The following is a 26,224-nucleotide window of genomic DNA, read 5'->3' on the forward strand; positions in this document are numbered from 1 at the left end:
GACAGCTCTGAAAGCAGAACCCCCCCCCTCCCAGCACCTCCCACTGGGGGAGCTGGGACTGCAACGCTGCATTTCTTCTCCTCCTTCTCCTCCTCTTCCCCCCCGGCCAGCTCTCCCACCCATCCACACCATGACAAACTGCAGCGGTAGTCAGGTTTCACTAGTGCTGCAAGCTCAGAGAAAGGGGGAGAGAGAGTGAGAGAGAGAGGAGGGATAGAGCAAGAGAGAAAGGGAGAGAGAAAGGGAGGGGGGAGAGAGCAAGAGAGAGAGGGAGAGAGAAAGGGAGGGGGGAGAGAGCAAGAGAGAGAGGGAGAGAGAAAGTGCTGGTGGAGAGCTGGTGGGTGCAGCGGCAGGAAAAAGACATCGTTACACTCAGCGCACATGTTCCCTGTAGAAGCCCTTCCTGTCAGCTTCCTGATTTCAGTTCCACAGTTACAGCATGTTTGGTTCACCTCACCTGCATTGGCAAAGCTAATCTGGTCATGCGGACTTGGTCGGTTCTGTCTAAGAGACAGCAGAGGACAAGCAGATATACAGAAATGCTCCTGCACATACAGTCACCCAATGTTTCTTTAGGGGGTTGCTGTGTTCCCTGAAACTGACCCAACGTCCAGTCCAGTCAGGCTGAAGGTTTCTCACTATTGCCTAAATGCTTCCCAAGGTCACAGTGTTCATTGTCTAGGTGGGAGGTTTCTGATGTCTTCTCCATGGGTGATAAAAGGGCAATAAAAAGGCACCAGCACCAGCCGACTCTGTCAGAGACCGAGTCACATGTGGAGGGACAGGCGTCCTGTTTCATCAAGACTCAACACCAAAGACACAGAGAAGAAATGATGTTTGTCAAATGGGCCGCTGGTATGTTCAATAAGAGAAGCCGGCAGGTCACACCATCCAAAGGCAAATCATCAGGAACAGTGTAGTTCCAGCCATACTGCGTACAACCCATGACCACGTCTCCTTACAACAACACAACACAAATGAGAAATGAATGTAACCATCTGGCCTGTCCCCATTTCCATCTATAGGTACCAGACTCAAACACACGTTAGTCCCCAAATGAAACCTTCTCTGAATATGCCTTGAAGACAGTGGTGTAGGAGAGAGTATGATTTGGGGGGGGCACAACTTAATAGTTTAAATACAAAGGTCTATTTATAGGGGGATGACTGAAGCCAAATATAATATTGGGGGTAAACGCTCCCCCCAGTACCTATACCCTTCATAATGACCAGGTCTCTGACACGCCTGCCTTTTCCATGCAATATTCTCACATCTTTAGGAATATGGGACCCCCTGGGCAAGCAAGCGGATCAATCCTCAGCAACCAAAGCAAGAGTAACTCTCAGGAATCATAAAGACGACTTTCAATCAGACATTTACACTTTAAACATGCACAGAGCTTCAGCTTGTGTCTTCACTGATAGGGAGCTCAACTAACCACTTTTATTCTGTATTTACACATACATGTATATTAATATCTGTTGGTTGAAAAACTAAAATATTCCATTGTTTCAAAAGTTCCATTCAATCATACATTCATTTTCCTTACCCTCTCGTCCTATGCAGCATTGTGGGAATCCGGAGCCTATTCCGGAAGCGACAAGCAAGGCAGGGAAACAGCACCGATCCACGGGAGAGCACATTTACCATTTATACCATTTATACATACATTCACGCTGAAAGACAATTTGGCAACTCTAATTCACCAGCGCGTTTTTGGACTCACCAAAACTCCACCCACGCAGACCCAGGGAGGAGACTCGAACCATGGGCTGAGAGGCACGAGGTAACAGTGCCAACAAGGGGGCGCCACCATAGCACCCCCTGGAACATCACACGGTGGGTATTTACCCAGGTTCAAAGTGCTAGTAGCACATTTTAGTGGTATTTGGCCAAGTGCTTGGTGCTCATACACTCCAAGTCTTGCACTTATCTTGGCTGAATCACTTTGATCACAATACCTGTTGAAACTAAGAACTGCAAAAACCACCAGAAAAAGTGGGAGACTATTGATTTAAATGTAGCACATGACTGCCTTAATCTGACAAACTACTGTTTTGTGCAAGATTCTCTCTTTCTGGTTTCCAGTTCTTTCAAACCAAAACAAAATTTAACGTCTGTCATAAGGAGACGTCATATGGACACCTCTACCATGGAGTCCTGCCCTCTCAGGCCCCATTCGGACTGTGCTGTTCAGTCACGCATCAGAACATTACTGAGGTAATCTGTCATGCACTCGCATCCCAGGCACTGGTCTCCCGTGGCGCGGGCAGTGCTCAGGAAACTTGAAGGACACACGCTATGAGAGACACAGGGCCGGTTCTGGGAGGGATCCTCACGTCCCTTAGCAGCTAGTCAGGCTGCGGCAGGCTGCTGCACTGAGATTCTGGCTGGCTGTTACCTCCACGGTGTGGTGCAGGCAGCACTGGAGATGTTTTTCCCAGCTCCACATTCCACAGGCCCACATCTCTGTACATCCACATGATCGTTCACTTTGTGCACACTGTATAGTTCCCAGCATTGAATGTCTCTCAAGCCCTGCTCCCCCCATTCCCAACACCATACAGAATACAGCTGTACTACCTACATCACAGGCCGAAAAAGAATGCAGTTGTGATACCTACATCACAGTCCCAAAAAGAATGCAGTTGTACTACCTACATCACAGTCCCAAACAGAATACAGCTGTACTACCTACATCACAGGCCGAAGAAGAATACAGTTGTGATACCTACATCACAGGCCCAAACAGAATACAGCTGTACCTACTACATCACAGACCCAAACAGAATACAGCTGTACTATCTACATCACAGGCCCAAACAGAATACAGGTGTGATACCTACATCACAGCCCCAAAAAGAATACAGGTGTGATACCTACATCACAGACCCAAACAGAATACAGCTGTACTATCTACATCACAGGCCCAAACAGAATACAGGTGTGATACCTACATCACAGGCCCAAACAGAATACAGCTGTACTACCTACATCACAGCCCCAAAAATAATACAGGTGTGATACCTACATCACAGCCCTAAACAGAATACAGCTGTACTACCTACATCACAGGCCCAAACAGAATACAGCTGTACTATCTACATCACAGTCCCAAACAGAATACAACTGTACTATCTACATCACAGGCCCAAACAGAATACAGGTGTGATACCTACATCACAGGCCCAAACAGAATACAGCTGTACTACCTACATCACAGGTCCAAACAGAATACAGCTGTGATACCTACATCACAGCCCTAAACAGAATACAGTTGTACTACCTACATCACAGGCCCAAACAGAATACAGCTGTACTACCTACATCACAGTCCCAAACAGAATACAACTGTACTACCTACATCACAGGCCCAAATAGAATACAGCTGTACTACCTACATCACAGGCCCAAACAGAATACAGCTGTACTATCTACATCACAGTCCCAAACAGAATACAACTGTACTATCTACATCACAGTCCCAAACAGAATACAACTGTACTACCTACATCACAGGTCCAAACAGAATACAGGTGTGATACCTACATCACACAGGCAAATTCCCTTATATTTATTATTCCTGAACATAAAAGTTGCTGATAACATACTATATCAAAAGACTCATTAACATATATCGAACATCTACTTTTTATATTAGATCAGAATGCCAACTTTTAATACAATAATGAATAATTATTAATTAATTTAATCTCATTTTCTTCAACTTTGACATACGATGTGTGGAAACTCTATGAATCATCCATCCTTGGCAGATTTAAAAGCTTTTCCCACAATGAGAGTATAGGAGGGGTGTGGATTTGATCTCTCATTACAATAAAGCCCCATTTACACATTCTTCATTACATACCCACAACCCACCGCTAAAAAACGCAGAAGGCAACAACAATCCCAGGAATCATAAGTCAAATCAACCAGTAACCAAGACTGCAAGTCTACACGTTGAGGAAAGGACAGAGAATGAAGAAGAGAGACTTTCAAGAATTTAATCTGCTGCTCTGCTTTTCCTTCACTGATGTAAAATAAAAGGGAAACCTACACAGTGAGGTTCAGAATGGCTGCACAGTATATAATCTGGGAAAGCAGCTAGCATCATATGTGATGGGGTAGCTGCAGAATTCTAGGTCTTTGCATCTCTTGTACCCACTGAGTTCTAAATTTCCACTGAATTTCCAGTGAGGCAAGATGTCTAAATAACACAAAATATGCTCGGTGACATCATGTGCTTGTTATATGCTGATTAGCTGATGAAAATACGACAAGATAATCACTTTTTGTTATTCTGCTTTCTTCTATGCTATGAAACAATGACAAAAAAAGAACCTCTCAAAAACCTGTCGCAAGAACTTTGTGTCCCACAAAGTGTTCACTGGACAGCATTGGAGCCACATGTAGAAACAAGACTGCAGGTGTGAGGAGAATCGCAAAGTCTGAGTCTCCAAGGGACAAATTTGCATCGCGTGTTGATACAGAGGGTTCAGTTATACACATGCGATGTGCCCTGCCCATGTTACACAGATCCTGACTCGGCACCCACACGCAGCAGGCCGTGTGAGTGATACTCGCTTTAGAAGCCATCCAATCAGAAGTGTGAGTGATACTCGCTTTAGAAGCCATCCAATCAGAAGTGTGAGTGATACTCGCTTTAGAAGCCATCCAATCAGAAGGAGGTTCTTTCCCCCGATCACCCTCCACTGGCCTGCCAAGGTGCAGTCTCCTGAGGACGCACTGTTCCAGAGCCAATGCAGCCACTGTTTTCCTGCGATGTGCTGCATTAAGATACTGCCACAAGGAGAGGGGGGGGCAGGGGGGAAGCAATTTAAGACATGCATTTAGAATCGCCTCAATATCCTATCCTTTGCACTGAGCCGATCCCAGCTTCACAAAGGCTGATGGAGATCTTTAAGACAACGCTGCAGAACTAGGTGAAGGTCAAAAAGCTCATAAACCGAGAGACTACTCTACCCAGAAGCCAACGTATAAGAGAAAACAAAATATCAATCTGATATCCACTAATGATATTTTCTTAAAATTATTCACTCGCTTACAGACAATGTCATGTTATCAGAAGGTCTCTTATTGGACAAACAAACTAGTATGCATGTCACCTGACACTGTGTACTTCTAGGTACCAGAAAATAAATTCTATGAGTCCACAGTGACCTGATTTCTCCAAACTGGATTAAGAGTTCTCTGACAATCACAGCAAAGGATGGTCTAAAAGATCAACGACTCAGGATTATGTCTTGACACCCACAGAGACAAACAATATCCATCCATCCATCCATTTTCCAAACCGCTTATCCTATTGGGTCGCGGGGGGTCCGGAGCCTATCCCGGAAGCAATGGGCACGAGGCAGGGAACAACCCAGGATGGGGGGCCAGCCAATCGCAGGACAAACAATATATAAACATAAATAAACCGTGCGCTTAATAGAATAATTGGGAAGCCCCCCCCACCAGCACCACCCCCCTTCACTTCCCTCTTCACTGCAGGGGCAGTTTCTTTCATTTTTACTGCTCCTGTTGGGGGGGCACTAACTGTCAAGAGGAAGACTGAAGTGGCTGGCATGTGGAGACCAAGTTGAGGAGGAACTCACTTGCTTATCTGCATAGAATGGGTCAATGTCCTCCAGTGGTACTGTCAACATGCCCGAAGGAATGTCCCCGTAGATATAGGGCACGCTACGGCCAGCCTCCAGGTCGGTGTTGGGACGGTCTTTGTTGTCATCATCGTCGTCGCGATGACTGCTATCAGACTTTGGCGGCTTCTTCTTCTTCTGTTCATTGATGCGCTTCTCGATATTGGCCAAAGTTTCTGGGGTGAACCTCTTGAAGCTCTCAGGTCCTGGCGGTGCGAGAATGGGTGCAGCCATGTTTTCATCCTGCAGCAACTCCTTCTTTAGTTATGTACCATCCAGGACAGCCAGCTGTAGGAGGAGAAGCAGAAAGCAGCAGCAGGTCTGTCAATGTCATATCAATCTGGAAGTTATTAAGAAAGGTACAGAACAACACCAAAAACAATAATGATCCAATTTCCTTTACAGATTCTGGAACAGAGTGAGCCTGGAGCCTATTTGAGGAAGTACAGGGCTAAAGGAAGGGGATGCACTGAACACAGGGTAAAAATCCAGACCAAGATTTTGTTTCAACCATCCAGTTGAGTACTCTGTGACTGTAACTGTTTATGCTGAAACAAAATCTTTACTTTCTGGACCTGAATTATCCACCCCCACACCCCAATAATAATATAATAATAACAACAACAGACTCATAACTTAATAAGAGTAGGCTGACTGTGTTTACTAACAGAAAATCTACCAAGCAGAAGTCAAAGAAACAAACATCCTAAATAAATAATATATGCTTTCTCTTTATGACAGATCACACGTGTGTTTTAGATCATCGTCCTTAGAGAGTAGACTGCACTTTGCTGTGGGCTTTTTCTTTAAGATCATCATTTTCAAAGAATGACCTTCTGCTGGACGGCATGTTCCTCTTCCGTCTGTTTCTTTGACCCTATGACTTCTCATGTGATTAAAGTACTGTCCACCTCCAGTAGTGATGGAATAATGGAACACTGTCTAGCAAACCAACACAAGTCTCAGATAGAAGTTTACTAACCAACTGGAGCCACACACACACACACACACACACACACACACATATTCAATTTATATATTCCAGTCATAATCTTTATGGGCATAACCCGAACCCTAACCCTAACCCTTTCCGCTACCCAGCCCTATCCTTAAACATAAGTAACCAAACAAAATACAAATTGTTTTGTGATTACATTCACAGATTTTTATGAAATTGAGGTTTATATTGTGGGGAACTGAAACATGTCTCCCAAGCTAAAAAGTAACAAGTCTTGCCACCCCCACACATTTCGTCCCCCCCCCCCCCCCACCAAACAGACATGCACACCAACAAACAATGAATGCACATAAACTGTCATTTGTCTGCTACTATTACTGCCGCTAACAATACTTAACTACCACTATAAATACTGTTATCAATAAAACAAAAATGAATAAATAATGCATAATCGTTAATAATGACACAAGCTGTAGACAAATGTAACTTTTTGCAATGTATATACAGACGCTCCTCTACTTACGAACTTTCAACTTACGAACTTTCAAAGATACAAACAAATAGGACTGTAAGTCCAAATTGTGTTCATTGGGCTCCCGCTTCCTGTCCGTAACATCAATTTTTTTTCTGCATGCCAATTCCACCTATAGTACGACACCTAGTACCACAGTGGCATAACTCATTCTTAAGTAGAGGAGCATCTGTAATGAGACAAAGATGACCATTCTACGGACTGTATGCAGTAATGTATTGCAGGAGCCTACCATGGAAAATAAAGTGGATAAACGGATGAACATTCAGTAAACGCCATACAGTAATTAAGTAATTAACAGCCACTCAAATCGACTTCCAGCATAATACCTGAAGTACGTAATCCATTGAAGAGACACAGTAAAAATTATACATTTTCATATTCATTTCAATCAATAATACTATCCATTCACTGAAGCAATGGTCCGATTTAAAATTACAACATGACTGTTCACCAGAGTGTTCTGGGACAAGCTATTCACCAGAAAATAATGCTATGTTCAAGAGAAAGTCTTTCTTGTATTTCAGTTGTTTACATTTAATGTGTTTAAAAGGGACATTATATAGATAAGAGAAAAATAACATTTATCATCTATGGTACATAATATCATTAAAAGATTCAGAGAATCCGGAGAAATTGTTTGAAAACTAATATCGGAAATCCGTGATTTTCAGGTCCTCAGGCAGCACTGCATTAAAAACAGACACAATTCTATAGTGGAAATCATTGCATGGGCTCAGAAGCACAAACCATCATCTGTAAACACAGTTCATCGCTTCATCCACAAATGCAGGATGAAGCTCTACCGTGTAAAGAAGAAACCGTGATCCAGAAATGCCGTTAACTTTTTAATTTCATTTAAGATGGACTGAGGCAAAATGGAAAACTGCGCATAACACTACAAAAGAACTCCGTAGTAGAAGAGTCTGGGTGCTGTACTGGCCTGCAGTGCAGGTCTGTGACCCACTGAAAACATTTGGTGCATCACGAAACAAAAAATAAGACAATGGAGACCCTGAACTGTTTAGCAGTTGAAATCCTATATCAGGCAACAATGCGACAACATTTCACTTTCAAAACTCCAGCAACTGGTCTCTTCAGGCCCTAAACACGACCCAAACACGGCCCCAAACACGCCCCAAATATGCCCCAAACACACCCCAAACACGCCTTAAACACAGCCCAAACACGGCCCCAAACACGCCTCAAACATGGCCCAAACACGCCCCAAACATGCCCTAAACACACCCCAAATATGGCCCCAAACATGCCCCAAACACACCCCAAATACGGCCCCAAACACGCCCCAAACATGCCCCAAACACACCTCAAACACGGCCCCAAACACGCCTCAAACATGCCCCAAACACACCCCAAATACGGCCCCAAACACGCCCCAAACACACCTCAAACACGGCCCCAAACACGCCTCAAACAAGCCCCAAACACACCCCAAATACGGCCCCAAACATGCCCCAAACACGCACCAAACATGCCCCAAACACACCCCAAATACGGCCCCAAACACGCCCCAAACATGCCCCAAACACACCTCAAACACGGCCCCAAACATGCCCCAAACACGCACCAAACATGCCCCAAACACACCCCAAACACGGCCCCAAACACGCCTCAAACATGCCCCAAACACACCCCAAATACGGCCCCAAACACGGCCCAAACGCGGCCCAAACACACCCCAAACACGGCCCCAAACACGGCCTAAACACGCACCAAACATGCCCCAAACACACCCCAAATACGGCCCCAAACATGCCCCAAACACGGCCCAACCGCGGCCCAAACACACCCCAAACATGGCCTAAACACGCCCCAAACAATAACCCCAAACACGGCCCAAACACGGCCCCAAACACACCCTAAACACGGCCCCAAACACACCTCAAACATGCCCCAAACACACCCCAAATACGGCCCCAAACATGCCCCAAACACGGCCCAACCGCGGCCCAAACACACCCCAAACACACCCTAAACACGGCCCCAAACACGGCCTAAACACGCCCCAAACAATAACCCCAAACACGGCCCAAACACGGCCCAAACACGGCCCCAAACAAATCATAAATCATTGTTTTAATTTATAAATCATTGTTTTAATTTACTTTTTTGGAATGTACAGGTGATTATTCCAGAGGAGCCATTGCAGAGATACCTACCATAACAAGCTCATCTTCTTACTATCATGATGTCCCTGCCATGTACACTGACTCCAGGAAAGACGCCCAGGTAGAAAGGTAGAAGGCAGCTGGGAGATGTGAATAGAATACGCCTGCCTCGCTCACCCCACGCTGGCCTTTGGGAGTGCAAAGCCAAGTTATCCTCCATTTTAAATGCATATAGAAAGAGGCATTATAGCAAGAAGGATCTCGACATATCTGATGCATGAGAACTCAAGACCTTCCCAAGGACGACCACCCTCTAAACCCCTGACGCCTTGTGTAACATTACCCTATTCCCTCAGTGATCACAGCCCCAGGTAAACACAGGAACCTTATCCATATACAAATCACACGATTCCCCCCCCCCCCCCAAGCCCGCGTGGAGAAAATTCCAGCATTGGCATCAAAGCATAGTTGCGTGTTCCAGCAAAACATCTGAAGAAGGGCCAAGCAAAAAGAAAATAAACCCCATCAATGAGTCTCTGACAGGAGAAATAGATGCTCTCTGTAGCAACGATGCAGCAAGGTAATATTCTTAAAAGGACTTCTATTTTAAAAAGTACTGTAGTCAACAGCCCTGGTCAGCTGATGTCTCCTGTGTTCCGTCCTCTTTGTGTATCTTTCAAACGTCATGATTGACACACCAGGCTAACCCTCTAATTCACCGTGTGGATGTTCTGAAATATGCTCCTTTTAAAAATCAAGACTGAAATAAATAAATTGTTAATATATGCAGACTATAAAATGAATACATTATTATTACTATTATATTTTGCCAAAAATGCATTTCTGTGCATAGTCACCAAAAACTTCTGACATCCCATAAAGAAATCTTGCCATACCTTGGTAACTGTATTATTTAATTATATTACACATCGCAAATAAACAAACAAATAAATAAATGACGACTACTTAAAAGCACATATTGGTCTCTGCTTATGAGACAACCTGTACATATTTCCATCGTTTTATTATTCATTTCACATGGCATTACACATATAAGTAATTCAACTTATCCGAACTTTCTATACAATCCATAGTCTGTGCAAAGCTGTAGTATTAGTGTGATATACAAGTAAAAAGCCAATAAATGTAACGAGTGAACTATTAAGTTAAAAAAGTAATAAAATTGCCATTAGTACAGTCTTATTTTTCGTACAATACATACTTCGATAAGTTACGTTAAGTGACCACTCCTCGCGCAGTAGGCCTATACAATCTCCAATAAGGGATATAATAAAAGGTCGTTCTCCTGCAATGATATCGGCATAAGTACACTGCAGCCAACTTTAAGTGCAGACTTAAGATCTTCCTAAAATTATTACTTTCAAAACAATCAGTAGCCGGGAAAACAGCGCATATCCAATCCATAAATTAACGACTTCCCGTTACATATACCGACGTCACACTCTATTTCATACTTGTACGTGCTGCTTCAATGATTACCCCATGACACCACCAGCTCCGCCCCAAACCAAAATTCACGCCACCACCAGACACTTACTAATTTGCCTTTAGTCATTTATTTTTCCTGCACCAAACAACAAATGCACCACTATACAACAACGTGCCACTGTGCATAGTACATGAGAAGTCTTGGGATACCTTTTAAGCGACGCCTCTGTCTTATGCAGAGGAGTCCAAAATAATATTGGACACGTGTAAAATATTCTCTTCGCCGCCACTAACAGCGCTCAGCATCCTTTTTTGTTGTTTAATGTAACCCCCTTCCGCGATTGCGCGCCTCTAAGGATCCATAATCTATTGACTCGGAGTTTATTCCCTTATTCCAAGCGCTAATTCAGCGATGTCAGCAAGATGAAGCAGCGTCGATACCATACAGCTGCTGATCACACAGACATCCCCCTACGTCCTAACGCTCGATGGTCAAGTCCCCCCCCCACCCCCCCAAAAAAATAAAAATAAAATAAAAATAAATAATACTAATTAATTAACAGAAAACTCTGAACAGCCGTATTCCACAATGGTTTTAAGAACTATCCCGTAAGAACAAGATCAGTCATTTTTTTAAGTCCTAACCCGAAAACATGACAGGGCAAAATATAAGTGTCGGTGTAACTAAGGTTTGTTCAAGGTGAATCATAAGCTCGGAAAGCAACGTGCTGCCTGTCCTGCAACACCAGCACCCACCACTATCACGACGCCTAATTTTGCAGCATTTAAAAAGCTACTCGTGACGAAACTAAAGCGTGCACTTTTAAAGCTAAAATTTGTTTTATTATTATTATTATTATTATTATTATCATTATTATTATTAATGTTATTATTAAACAATCATATTAGTTTTAAAGCTTACTGGGCTTTCGGAAGTACGCGCAGACGAGGAGTGAATAATTACTTTACTTACTAAAGTAGATAAATGCACTGCAGCTCAACCCCATCTGAACACATTTCCCAAGACAGTAAGGGTGACAATCCGGTGGCCGTCGCCGAAGGCGTCACCGGTACGAAGGTGCGAAATTATTCTAGAGGGGCCGGCTTGTTCGTGCCAGGGAAGCCGCAGCTCGCCGCGGTGTCAAACGGACGCTTTCCATTTCAGGACCACTCCGAAGTACGGGTCACCAAAGAGCGCATTAAGGCTCCTGTTATGTAAAATCGGGGGAAACAACCGAGTACGACAGAGAATTACGGCGCAGGGCGGTATAGACAGAGGTGCGGCGACCGCATCAGAAGCCAAGTAGCCTAAGTGAGCACTGTAGTACGGAGGTGACACCATCCGGATGGACGAGGGGCAGGACGCGCCGGGCCACCGACGCTCACATATACCGCCTGCCCAGAAGGACACTGGAGGCATTTGCTATCCCGTTTGTCTTAAAACAAAAAAAGATCACATTACTGATCGCTATAACCATATATGTAGGCACAATCAGATTCCAATAAAGTACAGGAAGACTTTCTTCCGAAACGAATGCAGTCAAATTAAGATATTAGAAACTGGCGACCTAATTCCCTAAAGATGTTGCGTCAGAATTTAAACTTGATTCTCAGAAATTTGTGGTGTTTGTGTATAATACATGAGTGTGGGCACAGCTTATATAAGAACTACACAGGCTATATCAACGCGTAGCGCTGTTAACGTAAAACAAGCAGTCACATCACAGCAGACAGCTTCCCAACATGAAAGAAATGCCTTACAAAAGTAATGTTAATAGCCGCAAGTAGTACGACTTCTGTGAGTTCACAGAGACGATAAATGCGGTAGTAATAATAATAATAATTATTATTATTATTATTATTATTATTATAAAATCTCACTAGTTATTACTTTGCATTAAGACAGCTGTCGATTACTCTGTAAAGCAAAGAGCGGCCTTTTTAATTAACGAAAAAAAAACACATAATCCGGTCCCAGCTCCTTACATTTATCTCTCTATAGCAGTTACAGAGAACATCATATTGCATTTATATAATTGTAAAGCAATCCACAAAGGGACATCATATTCGCTAATTACTGTGCATTTAAAGTTGTCACTGGAAATTGAATAATTTTTTTCTTCGTTTCACATAAGACGCTCCTGGACGGTAAACGCGAAGATCGCATGTAAACGTTTTCTCCGCCGTGCGGGCCACAGGCCCTAAAAATACTGCAGTGGGGGATTCTGCATGCCGGAGATTACACGTCCAACTTAAAGCATATGTCGAAAAAGCACAATCAACGATATGCGTCATGAATAAACACACTGCGCAAAAAGGAAACGCCAATTTTTACGATTCATACCAATTGGCACATTTTTCGAACCTAGATTTTATTGAAGAGCACCACACCCGTAAAGTGTACCTACTTTTTCCTTAACATTATACCCCATAAGCTTCATAACTGTATAGCGACTTTTTGATAAGATGACCGTTCATATGAGATTGGCTATGGATCCGTTTTGCACCAAACAGCGCTTTCTTGCAATACAGCCTTAATAAGTATAAGGAGGTAATGACTGGGCAGACTGGGCAGACTGGTGGGGGGGGGGGGGAGGCACACCGGGAAATACAGTTACCACGTTATAGGTGTTTATGATACTACATTCCGCGATTCTGAGAAAATAAACATCAGGGAAAGAGATGCAACCATTTGTATAGCCACATTTAACCATTTCGCTCTGTTTTTACAATCCACCAAAGTTTGACATTCGTACCTCGCTATCCCAAGGTATGCGTATATTTCACATCGCTACACATCAAAATGTCATACAGCGCACTGTAAGGCCAACACCCAAATGTACCCAATTTAAATACTTTTGCCCGACTACCCCATTCTATTTGCCCATGTGGATTCTGTCAAATACATTGCAAAAGTCTGTTCCAGCGTGTTATACTGTAACGCATCTCTATTGGAGGCTGGCAATCAGCCGACTCACAAATGCAGGTAAAAGATGCTGGATAGAGCGCTGCTCTGCGGCATTAGGATTTGTGCAGTAGACAGCAGAGAAACGGCACCTATTCGTTAAAAATCCCCAGCCGGATGACAAAGGAGGAGATATACTTACTTTTTTCAACATTAAAAGAAATCCAGAAAGGCGTCGCTGAACTGCGGATGTCCGAAAGGTTCAGGAGAAACTGCGGTTGTCGCCATATTGTTGCCGCTATCTCCCTTCCCGAAGCGTGCAGTTACCCTGCATAATTGATGACTCTCAGCAAAATGTTAGGGACCATCGTCAAATGCTTTTTCGAAACAGAAAGGGATCGTCGACTTATCGACGAGACCAGCAGAAATCATTCCGAAAGAAAGAAACAATGCAATATATATATATATATATATATATATATATATATATATATGTATATATATAATGCATCCGGTTTGGAGGAAAATATTTACGTAATGCGATACGTGTAAGTAAAATAGGCCCAATTCAATCCGGTTGCAAGCGCATATATTTCATAAACTTTAATTTATAGTGAAGATACCGAGTAGTTGCTAGCAAACTGTTGCAGCATCCAAAACGCCAAGAATTCTGCCAGGTCTACGGCAGATGACGGCCATTTACCCCATCAGTGTCTGATCCGTCTTATGTTGCAGGGTATTCCAGTATGATAACTTCGACAGAGACGTCGCCCCCAGTATTCCAATCCGATGGGGACAACATCAGGAATGAAGATGATACGGTGCAAAGGTTATTAATATGCACATAATGAAATAGGATGTGTCCGACAGAGGAGTGTGGAATTGTGTGACTGGCCCAAAATTGCCAAAAATACTGTCAGCTTCTGAGAGATAATTAATAATTGTTAACTGAATGGTTAACAGGCAAAAGTATGTTAGTGCTAACTAAAGATTTGAATCCTAAATGCATAACATTGAGTGTCCAACAGATAGAAGCCACAGAATCAGTATTATAGTATCTAGCAGAACTGAGAGAAAAAAACAGATTAGAACTAACACTTATTACATACATGACATTTAACTCCAGGATTCATCTGAAACAGCCTAATGTTGAAATAGCACATATACAGTATGGTCTTGTTTTGTGTTGTTTTGTTATAAAGTGCCCACAGAAAGTCTTGAGACATCGCTTCATTGTTGCAAATGTTTTGCTTTATTCTTTAGTATCCCGTTGAGGGCCATATACTACAATCACAATTAACAGCAAAATGGCAACAACAGAACGGAATGAGTCCATAAGAAAATTGTGACACTTGATAAAAAGAAAATGTCTGTGCAGAAGATACATGCAGATGTTAAACATTTTCAACAGTTTTACAGAATTAATGACATGTCCCAAGGCTTTCTGCGCTCACTGCATTCATGGGAAATGTTATAATACGAATACAAAGCACATCTATGAAACAGTTTTGAAATAATAATGCAGTTGGCTAAGAGCAATGATGACATAGCAATGAATGCATGCTGCCCAGTCATCATCTTACTGGTTTAACTACAATCATATCAGACAGCCAAGTTCACAGGCCATAATGACAGGAAACCAGGACCAAAGGCCTGGTCAGGGAAGCACAGAAACAGTCAATGTTCCAACCATTTTAAAAACGAACGAACAACAATTTCAGCTGAAGGTTAACCACATCTTACTTTGGATCCAAGAACTGAAATTTCCCGATTTCACTTTGTTAATATGCTATACTTTCTTAAACACGTGTAAATTAGGTAAAATAATTAATCAAAAACTAATAGGAGTAAATATTTGTGCAGCAGCAATGCGCACTGCTTGGTCAGAGCAAAAAAATGACCAAATTGTTTACACCCATCTAGTTTCCTTAAGCATTTATCCACTTCCGAGTCACAATGAGCATGGAACTGAATGCAGGACATACAGAGCATCTCACACCCTGGACTGGATGCTAATCCATCACAAGGTGCCTGTATAAACACACACTTACAGTACAGACAACCGTGGCATGACAAATAGGTCAGGGGTGCCCAATGTCACCCGCCGGTGTGTGTGCAGCTGTGTGGGGTAACCTCTAGGCCTGCTGTTCAAACCCAGGTGTTAGGAATCTTCAGCCAATCAGTCCTCTAATTAGTGACCTAATTAGGGAGTCGCAGCGAAAACCTGCATACACACTGACCCTTGGTGGATAAGATTGGACACCCCTGAAATAGATGGACGCAGGGTCAGACGGACGGATGGATGGACAGACGGACAGTCAGACAAACAGAGATAAAGATAAACAGAAAACCTCAAAGAATAAAATTAAATTAAGTACTAAAATATTTCAAGGTGCAAAAATGAAATTAGGATTTTCACTAATCTGAGTTGCAAGGCAAAGCCAATACATGTAACTAGTCCATCAAGTCCAAACAACCTACAGTTCTGTGCCTTTTGTTGTTTTGTTTACCTCAAATTTGGCTTGTTTGCACATGTGTTTTAAATGAATTGAATAGATTCGAAATTGAATCAAACTGTGAGGTCAGGGCTGATTCCCAGCTCTATACAATACCCATATGTTCCTCAAATAAGAAGATTTTGGTATACAAGGCTTTCGCTGTTCTTGATTGGTTTTCTCAGTTTGTGTCTAGTGACTCTGTGTTTGTAAATTTGTGCTCTATTTAGAGATTTTTCAACATCTCTCCAAATATGTAAAGCTGCCATGTAGTGTTTCATGTCTCATTCCTACTGAAACAGAATTGAATCACAAGCTTGTGGATGACAATCGATTTGAATCATGGTATTAATAATGTTAATATCCAACCCTACTGACTCTACTTGTTTTTAGACTGCAGAGGACAACTGATGCAGCCAGTGGGAACAGAAGAAGTGCACATTCTACACACACACACATTCTACACACACACACATTCTACACACACACACACACACACATTCTACACACACACACATTCTACACACACACACACATTCTACACACACACATTCTACAAACACACACACACATTCTACACACACACACACATTCTACAAACACACACACACATTCTACACACACACACTCTACACATACAAACACACATTCTACACACACACACATTCTACACACACATTCTACACACACACACATTCTACACACACACACACACATTCTACACACACACAAACACACATTCTACACACACACACATTCTACACACACACACACACACACACACATTCTACACACACACAAACACACATTCTACACACACACATTCTACGCACACACACACACACATTCTACACACACACACACATTCTACACACACACAAACACACATTCTACACACACACACATTCTACGCACACACACACATTCTACACACACACAAACACACATTCTACACACACACACACACATACTACACACACACACACACTCTACACACACACACACATTCTACACACACACAGACACGGTCGTGTAATCATATCTTTTTGGGGACCAAAACTGGTCCCCATAAGGTAAAACAAAAATGGGTATTCATCACATTATGGGGACATTTCGTCCCCACAAGATAAGGTATGCCTGGACACACACACACACACACACACACATTCTACACACACACAGACACACACACATTCTACACACACACACAGACACACATTCTACACACACACACACACATTCTACACACACACAGACACGGTCGTGTAATCATATCTTTTTGGGGACCAAAACTGGTCAACATTTCGTCCCCACAAGGTAAGGTACGCCTGGACACACACACACACACACACACACACACACACACACAACAAATCTGGTTTTCAAAATACAATCCTAGAGGTGTGTACCGCCTACTCAGCCATAAACTCCTAGGTTGAAACGTTTATAGTCAAAATGGAAACATTTATTTATTGTAGATGAAAATGCACTATTACACGTTACACCATCTCTATCTGACAAGTATTCACACATACACATCACACACACACACACACACACACACACACATATAATTAACTATCTATGTACAATCGTTGCCCCGTTAAACTAAAAACAATACTGAAGAGAAGAATAGGATGGGTTCTCTTAGGGTTCTCTTTCATGTTTTATTTAAAACACAACACTGGGAGGCAGCAAACTGTTTATAGATTAATTAAATATATACTCGGCACTACTCCGCTGTTTCGAACCTGACTCGTCTTCTCCGTTTTTGTATTATAATTTGCTATAAGTAATACCGTCACAATGTGCTTCTTTCATAAGAAGTATGGAGCAGAGTTTGTACAGAAATTAACGGCACAATTAATTATGCATCCCCGGTGCAATTCGGGTGATTGCTGTTACCGACTGGGTACATCAACAAAACTGTGCATAATCTTTTAAGAGAAAATCAAAACTTCCCACATGGGTAAATGTCACAAAAAATATATACATCCATAATATTTGGTTTAAGCAAAAATACCCATATAGTAACATATAGTGATGATTTTTTTCTGCAATTCGAAAAAAAAATCGTCCGCGCTTTGCGTAATTAGCTGAAGCAATTAAATTATGAAAATTCAGAAGAAATAAAGGTTTAACACTGGCCTTAATTTCACCCAATCCTGTCAGCTCTTGACGACACAAACTTTAATTTTCAATAACTGCAAACAGGACGTACACCCCCGCCCCAAGAAAAAAAAATCATCGCATATAAATAAATAAATAAGATATCAATGCACCTTAAACGCGAACAGACCATCCATCCATCCATTTTCCAAACCGCTTATCCTACTGGGTCGCGGGGGGTCCGGAGCCTATCCCGGAAGCAACGGGCACGAGGCAGGAAACAACCCAGGATGGGGGGCCAGCCCATCGCAGGGCACACTCACACACCATTCACTCTCACATCTACGGGCAATTTAGCAAGTCCAATTAGCCTCAGCATGTTTTTGGACTGTGGGGGGAAACCGGAGTACCCGGAGGAAACCCCACGACGACATGGGGAGAACATGCAAACTCCACACACATGTGACCCAGGCGGAGACTCGAACCCGGGTCCCAGAGGTGTGAGGCAACAGTGCTAACCACTGCACCACCATGCCACCCCGCAAATAGACCATAGATGGTTAAACGAACAAAGTTTTACAGCAAGGCCAAATAATCTTGGGTAACCGGGGACATCGATTCGAATTTATACATATCTGAAATTTGAAGTTAACTTTTCAATTCCCCACATATCAAACGCACCACCGCACACTGGATGTCGGACAAGCAACACTACCATTTTCTTTATTTTCCCAACATACATCTATTACCAGTTTTTAAAATCATTTTAATTGTCCTTACATAAACATCAAAAAGACATGCAATGTTTTTGCAAACATAGTTTGTTTACTTCAACACTTTCGTAGAAATACATTAAAATTACAGGCACACAATCTAATTATAAAGTGGCGTGATGTCATGATTTCAAATCAGCGTACGACGGGGGAAATGAATTTCCAGTAACATTGGCTAGTAGGCAGGTTCAGCAAACTGGCCGCCCCTGTCTAGACGGCTCGTCCTCCTAGTGCCTTATCATGCCTCTGACCCGTTACTCTGTTACACTTCACGTGTTATTCTTGAAATGGTGAAAATTGGTTTACAAGTGATTCTTGATGTCGGACATCTCTTTAGGCTCCTGTCTGTTGTTGTTTAGGGTGGCGCCCTGTTTTTCATGGAACACGTTGTGTCGGATCCATCCACCTGGACCTTCTTCATGCAGCATGTTCTCCAGCCTCTTTGGTATTACTTTGGAGATGGCTGTGAAGTTACGAGAGATACATGGAAGGACCTGGAAGCCTCCAGGTTCTCAGAGCTCAAATTAAGGCACATTCAAGCACCTCTTTTCTTCCTTATAAAACCACACATTGTCGGTTATGCTGTCAAGTGAAATGAGTAGAAGCCAGCACCCCCAGGATAAACTAGCACACACCAGTATAACCTTTCTTTAAAAATGTAATTCGTAGCAAATTCTGGAAATCATTGAGTGAGGTTTTTTCTCCCATTGGAGGGAATTTGTATGAGAAATGGCTTCAGCACTGTTAATGATAGCAGACACAATCTGTATCTTTGCCACCTGTATGAAACATCTCCTGTCATTTGTTTGAATCATTTTAGAATCAGAAATTAAAACACCAATTTAACCCTCTATGGGCAATTGTGGTGGAAGTCTAGGGAGTCCCGGAAGGGAAAAAATTCTTGGTTAAAAAAATAAAAAAAAACGAAACAAGATGGACGTTAGGAGATCACGCAAGTTTATCTTCAAATGTTTTCTTTTGTTGAAAGTATTACAGTCCGAGGACGATATATACAGCTAACTTTACCGTGGTGTTGGAATTAAGGTATAAACTCTAACCCGCTTCCTGGAATATTTCAGTGTGCGTCTGCATACCCCCACATACATAATCAAGTGAGAACAGCAGGGAGCTGCACCCCAAAGTGTCTTCCGGCTCAAACCTTAAGTATAACACTGCAGTAAAGTTACCTTTTATATTTTTATTATATTTATATTACGTTTTCCAGCTGTAATGTCCTTTAGCAAAATCAAGCAACACTCCCTGGTTTTCTGTATTTCTTTATGGGCAAATTTGAATTCATTTTTCAATCTTTGTGCACTTTTCATTCAGTAGCCCAGCTTAGTGAATGTACAGAGTGCAATTATTAATAAACACATATAAAACACATGACATGAAAGTTACATGGTGTGCATTATCCCCCATAGCGTAATGCTTAAAGCACATTTTACCAGACATGTCTGTGTCATTTAGTTTAATATTTATTAGCCTCATCTATTAATTCTATATTTTGCACTTCAAACGGACAGAGTAGTTATTAGGGCTAACAGAATGGAAAAGTATCGCGAGATCTCACAAAAGTCCATTTTCTTTTTCCCACCATTGACTTTTTTTCCCTCCATGTCCCTTTCTGGGATTCATTATAAAAATACAAGTTTTTATTGGTTCAGTAACACGGCAGGAATAATGCACTTTGGTGAGTGACATGAGCCATTTGCTACGTGAGCTACCATATATAGTGGGTCATTCGCTCAAGGGTAAAAGTTCATCAGGGCATTTTAGAGAACTAAAAAAATTGCTCAATGTCCTTCCGTTTGTTTAACATAGCTGATATCTAAGGGCGTCCGACTGAGATGTCAAACATTAATGTTACTTTCAGCGGTCACAGGAAAAAGTCTCAGTAGAGGTGGTATAAGGTCACTACAAGGTCAGATTTTATAAGGTGTTCTAGGTGAAAACACATGCTTTTTGTGTGAAAAATCCACAAATGTGCGGTGAAGATTATTGTTGCACCAGCAGGTGGCGCCTGAAAGAAAATAAATCTAAAGTTAACTGTCATCCGCGCCCAAACAACAGAAGACATTGAAAAGGACGAAATTAAACAATAGTATAACTCTATAAATATGACGTAAAATCAGAGAACTGTTATGTCACATACTGTATGTTGTCCTTCTCATTGTTTTTTTAACATATGAACAAATACACGTGAAAGAGGAAACACTCAGACAGAGTTGGAAAAAGACTCAAATCGGAACAATGTAAATACACAGCGGGATATAATGGTCGCTCAGACCAGTTATACAAAATAAGAAGTGCAGAAATTACTCATGTTAATGCTAACTGGTAATATTGTATAGATTAAATACATTACGGCTCTTAACTGCTTTTGCGTCATATTTATAGAGTTATACTATTGTTTAATTTCGTCCTTATTGTTTCCTGTTGTATGGGCGCGGATGACAGTTAACTTTAGACTTTTATTTTCTTTCAGGCGCCACCTGCTGGTGCAGCAATAAACTTGAATTATACTATGTTATGCACCGTAGAGGGAGGAATGCCCAAATCTCTTCCTATCTTTCTTTGAGAAATGTTTTTCTTCATCATTTCAAAGATTTTTGCCCGCACTTGATGGCAAACTGGCGATCCTCAGCCCATCTTTGCTCCTGAAGAAGTAGGCCTTTCCTCGATGCTGCTATTGTACCGAATCATGATTGCAATCACCTGTTAACATCACCAGTTTCAAATCACATCATTATTTAGTTATTATGCCTCATTACTACCCCTGAATTGCCCCCGTCCCAACTTTTTTTGGAATGTGTTGCAAGCCTGAATGGCAAGAATGGATGTTTATTTACAAATCAAATGATGTTGACCAAGAAAAACATGAATTATCTTGTGTTCATACTGTCTGCAATGAAATAAAAGTTAAGGGACATTTGTGAATTACTGCTTTATTTTTTTATTCACATTTTCCACCCTGTCCCAACTTTTTCTGATTTGGGGTTGTGACCTGGTCCAGAAATAGACAAGAAGTGACCCACAAATGCGCAAAACACGTTTCACGTGTACAAATCGCTCTGTATTTCTGTGGATATGAATTTATACAACACAAATAAAAATAGATATATGTGGATTGTGAAATATTCCTGGATTTCTTTTTTACAGATCACCTGCGGTACGAAGTGGACAAAAATCCAAGAATAAATAGGAGCGAAAAGTGAGAAATGTAACGTGATCCACAAACGGACAGAACGTGATCCACTAATGTGCAAAATGCGTTTTACTTGTACAAGTGGGTTCATATTTTTGTGGCTATAATTTTACGACACAAATTTTAAAAATACATACTTGTGGACGGTGAAAGACTTGTGGATCATTGTACATATTTGTGGATTGTCTTCTGTGAGTTACAAATAACAAAGTCCAATATATACTTCCATAAGCAGACCTTTCCTAACCCCATAATAATTGACATCTACCTAAAAATGCATAAAATACCTACACCTACTCAGTTCATCGATACCTTATTGATACTTTATTGATCCCCGTGGGGAACTTGTCTTTACGCCTCCCTCATCCTGCTCTTTTTCGTAGAGTAAGTTGTCCGCGAAGGGCTGCCACCCGTAGCGGTGCCCAGGGAGCTGGGGGTTAAGGGCCTTGCTGAAGGACCCGCAGACGTGCTGAAGCTGGGTTTGAACCAGCAACCTTCTGATTAATGGGCTAACCCAAGCTATAATGTACAGTAGATATATCCTATTAATAGGATATTTATTCATGATACACATGCAGTTCTTCTATAAGTTACCTTAGTAACCAGAAAGTTCACTCATATGACAAAATAAAATTATGATTGGTCAAAGACAAACGTGGTGGTGCAGTGCTTAGCACTGTCGCCTCGCAGCTCTGGGACCTGGATTCAAGTCTCCACCAGGGTTCCATGTTTGTGGAGTTTGCACGTTCTCCCTGAGTCATTGTGGGGGGTTTCCTCTACAGTCCAAACATGTGGAGGTTAACTGGAGTTACCAAACTGCCAATACGTGTGAGTGTCCCCTGCAATTGGTTGATGTTCCATCCTCAGGTTCCGGACTCCCCACGACACTGAATAGGGTAAGTGGGTACAGAAATTGGATGGTTTTTCAATTCCCCACATAACTCAAGTGCCAGAGCTTGAGGTCAAACCTGCATTTTAAATATGGGGCATCTGGTGAGTATTGAGGAGTTAAGTCCAATAAGAGAACTCCAAACGTGAAAATGACTATCTGCTGCTTTGATGAAAAGGTGTATGTGGCGTTCAGACTATTTATCGGTTTCTGATAGCTGCATTTGTATCTAGATGGTTGTTAGTTCACTTCAAACTCCAGGAAATAGTTGCAGTCGCGTATGTATTATGAATGACCTCTGCCTTACACAACAGTTCAAAGTCCTTACGTATCGCTCAATACATTTTTTTTCCCAAACTGGTTACACCCCGCCCATACTTCCTAAACCGTCATTGCACCGAGCAAGCAAAACCTGCGCCGCTCAGACTAGTAAACATGGGCATTTTAATGAACGCGTTTCGGCTTTTTTTCCAAATGTTAAGCCTCCCATTGCAGTTACTGGAACTGTTAGGGATATACGGCGCATATAAGCGCATCTTCCCGTTCTTGATTTATAAAATGTCAGTTTCGTACAACAAGAAAATGCATGAGCAGAAAAAGGAACTGTTCCGAGACTTAGCGGAGTTCGCCAGGGATGGCAGGGCGTTGCGGCTGCTGGAGATCGGCTGTGGAAGCGGGAGCAACTTCCAGTACTACCCCCGCGGCTGCACGGTAGTGTGCACAGACCCGAACCCCCATTTCAAGAAGTATTTGCAGAATAGTGTCGCCAGTAGCGATCACCTGAAGTTTGAGAAGTTCGTGGTGGCCTCAGGCGAAGATCTGCGGGAGGTGGAGGACGGCTCGGTGGACGTAGTGGTGTGCACACTGGTGCTGTGCACCGTCAAGGACACGACGCAAGTGCTGGCCGAAGTGCGCCGCGTATTACGGCCTGTAAGTTACGGAACCGGAGATTCTTACTCAAGCCACTTAAGTCCGACCTGTTTATCAGTTCGGGTAGCTCGAAGCTCATATCTTATGCAGTAGTGCAATCTAACACAGCAAACGTATTTCAGTGATCAATAGCGATGGTTTGCGGCGTAGCAGCACGTTGCAGTGCAATGAAAATTACATGTATTGAGGAATTGCGAAAACAAGAACTAAATGATCCTGTCTGAGGATTTTCTATTGCTATTAATCGGCTAATGTTAGGCATTAATTAGGGAGATGATGAAGGCCTATGTGTGCCCGAACACATTCCCAACAAGAGAGCGATAGATCAGTTTTCCGTGTAGTCATTGAGATCGGTGTGTCGCCTACCAGCGGTCGATGTACTCGGATCTTACTGCCTTTGTCTTTGACTGCGGTCACTGCATCAGGACCGACCGGATCTAGTAGGCAGGTTCCGCAAACTGGCCGCCCCTGTCTAGACGGCTCGTCCTCCTAGTGCCTTATCATGCCTCTGACCCGTTACTCTGTTACACTTGACGTGTTATTCTTGAAATGGTGAAAATTGGTTTACAAGTGAATCTTGATGTCGGACATCTCTTTAGGCTCCTGTCTGTTGTTGTTTAGGGTGGCGCCCTGTTTTTCATGGAACACGTTGTGTCGGATCCATCCACCTGGACCTTCTTCATGCAGCATGTTCTCCAGCCTCTTTGGTATTACTTTGGAGATGGCTGCGAAGTTACGAGAGATACATGGAAGGACCTGGAAGCCTCCAGGTTCTCAGAGCTCAAATTAAGGCACATTCAAGCACCTCTTTTCTTCCTTATAAAACCACACATTGTCGGTTATGCTGTCAAGTGAAATGAGTAGAAGCCAGCACCCCCAGGATAAACTAGCACACACCAGTATAACCTTTCTTTAAAAATGTAATTCGTAGCAAATTCTGGAAATCATTGAGTGAGGTTTTTTCCCCCTTGGAGGGAATTTGTATGAGAAATGGCTTCAGCACTGTTAATGATAGCAGACACAATCTGTATCTTTGCCACCTGTATGAAACATCTCCTGTCATTTGTTTGAATCATTTTAGAATCAGAAATTAAAACACCAATTTAACCCTCTATGGGCAATTGTGGTGGAAGTCTAGGGAGTCCCGGAAGGGAAAAAATTGTTGGTTAAAATAAAAAAAAAAAACGAAACAAGATGGACGTTAGGAGATCACGCAAGTTTATCTTCAAATGTTTTCTTTTGTTGAAAGTATTACAGCCCGAGGACGATATATACAGCTAACTTTACCGTGGTGTTGGAATTAAGGTATAAACTCTAACCCGCTTCCTGGAATATTTCAGTGTGCGTCTGCATACCCCCACATACATAATCAAGTGAGAACAGCAGGGAGCTGCACCCCAAAGTGTCTTCCGGCTCAAACCTTAAGTATAACACTGCAGTAAAGTTACCTTTTATATTTTTATTATATTTATATTACGTTTTCCAGCTGTAATGTCCTTTAGCAAAATCAAGCAACACTCCCTGGTTTTCTGTATTTCTTTATGGGCAAATTTGAATTCATTTTTCAATCTTTGTGCACTTTTCATTCAGTAGCCCAGCTTAGTGAATGTACAGAGTGCAATTATTAATAAACACATATAAAACCCATGACATGAAAGTTACATGGTGTGCATTATCCCCCATAGCGTAATGCTTAAAGCACATTTTACCAGACGTGTCTGTGTCATTTAGTTTAATATTTATTAGCCTCATCTATTAATTCTATATTTTGCACTTCAAACGGACAGAGTAGTTATTAGGGCTAACAGAATGGAAAAGTATCGCGAGATCTCACAAAAGTCCATTTTCTTTTTCCCACCATTGACTTTTTTTCCCTCCATGTCCCTTTCTGGGATTCATTATAAAAATACAAGTTTTTGTTGGTTCATTAACACGGCAGGAATAATGCACTTTGGTGAGTGACATGAGCCATTTGCTACGTGAGCTACCATATATAGTGGGTCATTCGCTCAAGGGTAAAAGTTTGTGTGATTCACCCCAGCCCAGCTCCGCCTCTCTCCATTCTCTGCCCGGCGAGGTACAACAGGGTTCCGGCCAAAGGCATGCCCTAACTTCAGTGTAAGAGGAGGTGTCCTGCAGCAGTGCTATCCTGTCCAGGGTGGACAATCTTTTGAGGCGAATGCT

At 42.3% G+C, this 26,224-nt stretch overlaps 2 protein-coding genes across 6 annotated transcripts in view; one reads left to right on the top strand and one right to left on the bottom strand.

Annotated features, from left to right (window-relative positions):
• The window catches only part of LOC125723602 (sodium channel protein type 8 subunit alpha-like), a 67,114-nt gene extending 53,136 nt beyond the window's left edge, over positions 1 to 13,978 (bottom strand). For all 5 annotated transcript variants that reach the window (XM_049000341.1, XM_049000339.1, XM_049000343.1 and 2 more), the window contains exons 1-2: positions 13,839 to 13,978; positions 5,622 to 5,951 (exon numbers count right to left, since the gene is read on the bottom strand). In XM_049000341.1, the coding sequence (XP_048856298.1) occupies positions 5,622 to 5,897 (276 nt within the window). In that variant the 5' untranslated portion in view covers positions 5,898 to 5,951; positions 13,839 to 13,978. The remainder of the gene's footprint in view (positions 1 to 5,621; positions 5,952 to 13,838) is intronic.
• Positions 13,979 to 23,476: 9,498 nt separating this feature from the next.
• LOC125723628 (putative methyltransferase-like protein 7A) lies at positions 23,477 to 25,152 on the top strand. The gene is made up of 2 exons (XM_049000401.1): positions 23,477 to 24,040; positions 24,662 to 25,152. The coding sequence occupies exons 1-2, from the start codon at positions 23,546 to 23,548 to the stop codon at positions 24,893 to 24,895; spliced, it is 729 nt and encodes a 242-aa protein (XP_048856358.1). The 5' UTR covers positions 23,477 to 23,545; the 3' UTR covers positions 24,896 to 25,152.
• Positions 25,153 to 26,224: the final 1,072 nt, after the last annotated feature.

Source organism: Brienomyrus brachyistius, unplaced genomic scaffold (assembly GCF_023856365.1).
Source record: "Brienomyrus brachyistius isolate T26 unplaced genomic scaffold, BBRACH_0.4 scaffold50, whole genome shotgun sequence".
In the NCBI taxonomy this organism is placed as follows: domain Eukaryota; kingdom Metazoa; phylum Chordata; class Actinopteri; order Osteoglossiformes; family Mormyridae; genus Brienomyrus; species Brienomyrus brachyistius.

Excerpts from the sequence above, each read along its gene's own strand:
- LOC125723628 (XM_049000401.1), top strand. The coding sequence starts at position 23,546 with ATGGGCATTTTAATGAACGCGTTTCGGCTTTTTTTCCAAATGTTAAGC. Across the intron at positions 24,041-24,661 it reads TGCGCCGCGTATTACGGCCT|GGTGGCGCCCTGTTTTTCAT; the intron begins GTAAGTTACGGA and ends GTTGTTGTTTAG.